Raw genomic sequence first — 7,722 nt, forward strand, 5'->3', positions numbered from 1 at the left:
GCAAGCCTTTCATGAACCTGGGAATATCAATAATGATTAAAAAACCAGAGAAACAAAAACCAGGTGAGAGTTCAATTCATTGCTCTTTAATTTTTAATATCAACAAATTTCCCACATTTTAAAATTATTTATAGTTTAATTGCACATTGTGTGTGAAGATTTTACAAACATGAAGTTCATTTACGTCAATGAGGTTGAAATCTATTTATTTAAATAGATATAATTAGCAATGTGATCAAACAGAGTTTAATATAAAAATGGACATGAACGAATGTACGTAGGAGTGTTTAGTTTCATGGATCCTCTCTCCTACAACATTTGGATGTGCATCATATTTTCCTACCTGGCTGTCTCAGTCGTTCTCTTCCTCGTCAGCAGGTTCTCGCCAAACGAGTGGCAGATTGAGGACAGCGAGAAGGGTCCTACCTTCGTTAACGACCTAACTCTGCTGAACAGCATGTGGTTCTCGCTGGGGGCCTTTATGAGGAGGGGGTGCGAGGTCTGTCCAAGGTTAGTGCTGCTTCTGATGGGGATAAAACTATTTGAAAATAAAACTTTTATTTCATTAAAATAAATTTAAATTCTTTAAAAAAATTAACATCTAATCTTATTGAATTTTAGTCAATCCAAACAATAATAAATCATTGCTTAATTCTTAATTTTCTAAAATAAGGTCGCTAGCTGGTCGGATAGTTGGAAGTGCGTGGTGGTTCTTCACCCTCATCATCATTTCATCATACACAGCCAATCTGGCAGCTTTCCTCACCATTGAACGCATGCTCACTCCAATTAAGAACGCCGACGACCTTTCGAAACAGTCTGAAATATCGTACGGTACACTGGATGCTGGCTCCACTAAAGACTTCTTCAGGGTTAATTAACATTTGGTTTCATTTTCGTACAAAATCATCACTTCTGTTTTTCATTGTTGTCAGCTGTGGTGATATTGTTTTTTGATGTTTGTTTTGCTTTTCGGATAATTTTTAATTTGTACTGAAATGAAGCTTTGATTGTTTCAGAGGTTAATTTTTGCTCTCAAACTCGTTTATTGCTAGAAAAATGGCTGACATAGTTAGAGTTCCAATTAAAAAATATTCAATTTTTGAATGGTAGAAATAATCTCAACACAAAAACGTCTCGGAATAAACAGACTTGAGTATAGAGAATGACAATTATTGTGCGGTGTTGAAATAACTGCCACGAACAATACATCACATTGCTTGCAAAAGAATTTTTTCAAAAAAAGAGTGCACTTCGCAGATATTTATTTCTTTATTCAATTTCTTTCTTCAAATTTAATTTTAAAATAATGGAACCGTTGCAGATTGCTTCCTGACAAATGAAATAGTTTTTAATTTGTTTCTCTAAAATATTTGCGCCCGTGCGTAGCGTTGTACGGGAGTATGATATTCCTTTCTTATGTTTAATTGAAATCTCTATGTTAAAATAAAGAAAACTTGTTGAATATTTTCTCTAGCTTATTATCACGCAAGATAGTTGTGTTTGACGGGTATGAATGCTAAGCAAAAAAATTGTTTTTGCGTGCAAACATTTTTTAAATTTTCAAACCCACAATAAGTAAATTGGGTGGAAAGTTAGAAAGTGGAAAATATAACCGTTTCGTTTTTTAAATATTTCAATGTAAACAAGCGAATGTTTTTGTGAGCTTTTTAGTTTTCACGAGAGATGCTACGAAATGCGGTCTCCATCTAACTCAGCACACCGGCTGACTTTCAAAAGATGTTTCAAAATTCCCAAAAATACTCATTAATACTTCTGTTTCACATTTAAATAATTGCTCATATGTTGCTCGTGTATCACTCTGTAGCACTCTGTAGCACTGTCATTTGCCATTTTTTCATTTAACAATGGGAGTACTATAAAAAAAGTTTATTCATACTTTATGTACTATTGTTCAAAAGTGAACTTTAAAATCAGCCTAGATTAAACATTTCTTTCTAAAAATTTAAAAACAAGTGTTTTCCAGTAGTGAAGCTTTGTTTTTCAATATAAAAGGCCGATCATATTTTAATGATCGGCAAAAACAGAGCAAGCAGTCCGTACACTTTTTTTGTTTTCAGATAATTTTATGTACCATCGGCATGGCGGACTAACTGCCTGCCCATCTGATACAAAAAATTGAAGCGTTTGTCTCGCAATACATGAGGCTTTTTTCTAGCTACGTATTGATTGTTTCTCCGCCCAAACCACGTGAATGAAACACTCGCATGATGTCATTACAACAACAACAACAAGCGCAGTAACAGAACAACAACATAACACTAACAGAATGTCTGATCTGAAGCAGCAACAACTGCAATGACACAACAACGCAACACAAAAGTGCAACATCTGTGCTTGCTCATTATTTAGGGGTCTATTTAAATCAACTGAATATTTATGTGAAAAAATTTGTCGAAAATTTCAACGTGTAAATTCTAAAAAAATTCTTTCACGTCAAAAATAACATGTTAAACACAAATGTCACCCTGTAAGAATAACTGGCAGCTGTCGGCTTCTGACGATCGGCTCCTTCTTAAACAACTTCAACATTTCATATTTTTCATCATCCCTGTTAAATGAAATGTTTTAAATAAATATTTTTATCACGTCAAGAATAAACTATATTTCATTTTTTGCATTATGTATAAATGAGTTTATATATATATAAATATATATATATATATATGAATATGTGTGTAAGTGCGTATGTGTGTGTGTGTGTTTGTGTGTGTGTGAGTTTATATATACATCACTTGTCACTTGAACAGTCTAAAAGCTCCTAAAGTCTAAAGTCATAAAACATTGATGTTTGAATGTGCGTTCAGAACAATGTATACACATAACAGTAACAATATCGAAACACACGTACCCACACGCACACACACAAAAGTACAAAAACCCATGCACAAACATTGAAACATACAAACACGTTGATACAATTTGTGTACGCACACATGCAAACATTCGTGGCTGGATGCCAGATAATGTTTTGAAATGTATGAATAAGTACGATTGTGTACAATTGTTCATACATGTGTTGCATCTTTATGTATGTGTGATTTTTACATTTTCATAAAAACAACACACGCATATATATATACACACACACACGCGTATACACACACACACATATATCTATATATATTTTTTCCGGTACGATGTCGCGAGCGGTTTGCATTAACGAGTTATTGTGTTATTTGTTTAATAATTCTGACAAAATTGACGATGCGGAATTCATTTACGAAATAATGGATTTCTATAATTGTGAAGATATTAGAATAGCAAAAAAAAATACTTACCAGCGATCTAGATGCATTAAATCTAGAAAAAGATGATAAAATAAAGCCAAACAGTTCTGGAAATTCTAAAAAGGACAAGTTTAGTGATTTAATACTAACAATAAAAACTATTCTGAGCAACAAAATTGAGAGCAAATTGCCTCAGTATGCTGCTCTCAACCTTTTTAAAATTCCAAGCTCAAAAAAAGCAAAATTTGAGTCAATTCTTGACGAAAAGTTAAAAAAATTAGAAGAACTATTTATTGAAGAAAGAAATATCTTTCGAGAAATAGTAAATAATGCGGCTATTAACAATAGCCCAAAAGTAGAAAGAAAGCAGCAATCCGATTGCAAGCAATCTGACTGGTCAGAGATTGTAAAACGTAAAATTAAAAAGAGCTCAAATGTTCAACACGTGGCGAATGTTCAACACGTGGCGAATGTTCAACACGTGGCGAATGTTCAACACGTGGCGTACATCAACATAATGAAAACAAAGAAAAAAAACACACAACGCTAACATAGCAAATATGAAAACAGTTATAGGCACCCAAACTGATAAACAAACAAATTTGAAAGCGATGAAACCTTCGCCAAAAAGAAGTTTTTTACGTTAGTCGATTGGACCAACAATGCACTGCAAAAGAGTTAAGCGAACACATAAATGGATTGAAAATTGAGGTGCTTGGTTGCTCAGCAATCAAAAATCGCCGCTCAAAGCAAGCTACAACATCGATCAACACACAAAACACGAACTCTGACAAAATCGATGTTCAACAGACAAGCGCTGCATTCAGAGTTTGTATTTATGAAACAGACTCAGCTGAGTTCATGAATGCAGAAAACTGGCCAGACCAAATCATCGTCCGCGAATGGTGTTTCAATGATCTGTCGGCAAATGTTGTCAATGATTTGTCAGCAAATGTTGTTTCAACTAAAAATAGCAATGAATAAAAACTTCATAGAAGAGAATCTCAAAGAATCAAAATATTACACTGTAAAAAAATTATCTAGCATAATAAAATTGAAGAATAAAATGAAAAACAATCACCTACCAATTATTCATCTGAATGCTCGAAGTTTGTTTTATAAATTATTAAATCTAGAAATCTTCTTAAAACAATTTGACGACTTTTTCAAAATTATAGTAATATCAGAAACGTGGTTGAACAATGAAACAGTTGATTTAATTAAGTTAAATAATTACAATTTTGTATATAAAAATAGAAAAAGCAAACGAGGCGGAGGTGTTGGTGTGTTCATAAAGCATGACATCAAATATGTTGTAAATGATAACAGTGCATTTGATGATGAAAATGTCGACGTTCTCTGTGTGGACATTGAATCGGAGCATGCTTCATCTAGGGGTGTGCTAAAAGTTATCGCGATATACCGCCCACCCAATTATAAATTTGAGCCTTTTTTTAAATAAAATCAATTTGATTTTACACGCCATCAAACCCGCCGACAAAACTGTTATAGTGGGCGACTTTAATGTTAATTTATTGGACAATGATTCAAATCATTCTAAAGACTTCCAAAATTTACTATTTTCATTTTGTTTCTCGCCTTTAATTAATTTACGAACAAGAGTAACTTGTAACGCCAATTCTTTAATCGACAACATATTTACGAACCTGTATCAAAATTGCGAAAGTGGAGTCATAGTCTCAGACTTTTCTGACCATTTTCCAGTTTATGCAATAGTAGAAAATTTTAAAACTGCTATCAATGATGACCAAATTTTATGTAGAAAAATTAATAAAACATCCATTTTCTTTATTAAAAAAACCCTCTCACTTCAAAATTGGCATTCAGTTAAAAACGAGAATAATATAGATACAGCATGCCTGAATTTCTACAATATACTCAATAAAACTCTTGACACATACGCACCTCTGCAGTGGCAGAAACAAAAATATAAAAAAGCATGGGTATCTGATGAAATAATAAAATTATCAAAATAACAAAATCGACTGTATAAAATAGCAGTCGCTGCACCAAACTCCGCTAATGTTGAAAAATATAAAAAGTTTAGAAATTACTTTACATCATTAAAGAGAAAGGCAGAAAAAAATTATTTTCAACAAAAATTTGAAGAGGCAAAGAGTTGCTCCAAACAAAAATGGGAAATAATAAACGGTATAATGAATAGAAAACAAAACATTCTTGAAATTAATAAGCTAAAAGTTGACGACAAAATCATCGAAGACCCAGAGGAAATAAGTATTCTTTTCAATGAATACTTCATCAATGGCACAGAGAAGCTGTTAGAAAATCAAATAGTTACTGAAGATAAATTAAAAATAAATAGTGCAATCTGTAAATCAATGTATATGAACTCCACCAATGAAGAAGAAGTAATGTACATTGTTCAAAACTTAAGCAACAAAAAAAGCACGTCAGATGATACTTTAAGTAACAATCTACTTAAAAAAATCATCCCAGAAATTGTCATTCCAATCACTCATATTTACAATCTTTCCATCGTCCAAGGAATATCTCCACAATGCTTCAATGCTTTTTTTGGTCTCCGAATCATTCATGCTTTTTGTTTTGTTTGATTGAATAAAAGTGATTTGATTTGATATATATATATATATATATATATATATATGTATATATGTATATATATATATATATATATATATGTATATATGTATATATATATATATATATATATATATATATATATACAGTTCCAGTTAGTATGCGCTCCAATGAGAAATCGTTATCCTCTTCGCAAGCTGTGTTACCGACGTTTGACTCCAGCCAGCGGAAAGATTTTTCTTGTATTAACAATTTCCTTTTTTCTTCTTTTGTTTTATCAAAAAAATTTTTTGAAAAAAATTTAATTTGTGGTTTCTAGAAATATAATATCGGATGAGAATGGCGTTGAATCACATTTTGCATGTGTTTCTGATGTATTTTTTTTATCTCTTTTGTTTTCATCATGATTTTCCAGCTCGCTCATCTATAAAAAATAAAATTCAATTGCTTCTAGATTACTTACTTATCCATCCTTGCGATCTTTATCGCATCTGGGAGACCTATCATTTTTTCGACTTATGCTTTTTTGGTTGTTGTTTCTCTAAATCAAAATATCGCACAGCAAATTTATTTCTTCGTATTGCAGGTTTATTTCTTTCAACGTTAACTTTAGTGGAAAATGTTTCGCAGATATAATTTCATCTCCCTTCAATTCGCTACTGTTTAAGTCGAACCGCGTATTTCCTGCAGTAAATATTCATTAACATATCAATCAATCCGAGGTTCAATTAGTTCAGTGCATTTATGTGAAATTGCTGAACTTTTATGTAAATTTAACAATTTTAATTAATGTGTAAAAGAGTCTATTATTTGTGCTTCGTGTTAAGGTTCATTTTGTAGGCATTCACTCATTTGACTTTCATTCTATGTTTTTCAATAAAAATTTGCATATTTTAATTTGAAATTGTTGATGACAACGTTCAATTACTTCATTAAATTTTATTTTTTGTAATTATTTCATCTGCTTACATTTTTTGAACTGGGCACTGGGCTTGTTCGCTTATTTCCTGATTGCTTGTTTAAGTTTCATGTAACTTGACACTGCTGACAAATTAATTTACAAATTTTCAAGTGCGTGCAACTTCTGTTGTTTCATATTTCAATTTTTTCAAATGCTCATTTTGTAAACTTTGGAAAAATTTTTGTATGCTGTTTTAATCAGTCAACACAAAATCTTGAATCATAATAACCAGACCTCCAAAATCGCCATCTACGAAGACATGTGGAAGCACATGAACAAGGACCCGAGTGTCTTCGTGAAGACGACAGACGATGGCATCAACAGAGTGAGAAACTCAAAGGGGAAGTATGCATTTCTGCTGGAATCCTCCATGAACGACTACTACAACCAGCGCAAACCTTGCGACACCATGAAGGTTGGTGACAACCTAGATTCGAAAGGCTACGGTGTAGCAACCTACATTGGATCGGATCTAAGGTCTGCTTGCTTCATATAATTGAAATGTATTTATTATGTTCCAGGTTGCTGTATTTTGAACAGTGTTTAACTATTGGTGTTTATATGTTTTTTTTCAAAGAAGCTATAAAAGTTTACGTATTAAAAAAAATTTATAAATATTTAAGTTTATTAAAAAAATTGCCAAACAAGTTATTACGTATTTTAGCAAACAATGAAATGAAACAAATTTTAGCCTGCCTAAACGCCAACAGACTAAACATATAAAAAATATTTTACCGTTCAAAATACGCAAGCCATTCAAATCAAAGAAACAACCAAAAATTCCATTCATAACAAACAGACCATTAATTGTTAGAAAGTTTCATTAAAAATTCCTTAAAAAACAGAACCGATGAATCAAAATATTTGCGTGCACTCCGTGTTGAGTGTATGAAATTAAGGAAGCATACTCGCACCACACACGGCAAACAT

At 32.1% G+C, this 7,722-nt stretch overlaps 1 protein-coding gene across 1 annotated transcript in view; it reads left to right on the top strand.

Moving 5' to 3' along the window:
- Window positions 1-271: 271 nt before the first annotated feature.
- Window positions 272-7,722, top strand: part of HELRODRAFT_76269 (hypothetical protein) — a gene marked incomplete at both ends in the record, with an annotated part of 16,904 nt that continues 9,453 nt past the window's right edge. Inside the window, 3 exons of the mRNA XM_009016080.1 lie at window positions 272-510; window positions 674-872; window positions 7,025-7,269. Coding sequence (XP_009014328.1) covers window positions 272-510; window positions 674-872; window positions 7,025-7,269 — 683 coding nt within the window. The remainder of the gene's footprint in view (window positions 511-673; window positions 873-7,024; window positions 7,270-7,722) is intronic.

This window comes from Helobdella robusta (genome assembly GCF_000326865.2).
Source record: "Helobdella robusta unplaced genomic scaffold HELROscaffold_17, whole genome shotgun sequence".
NCBI classification, from domain to species: Eukaryota; Metazoa; Annelida; class Clitellata; order Rhynchobdellida; family Glossiphoniidae; genus Helobdella; species Helobdella robusta.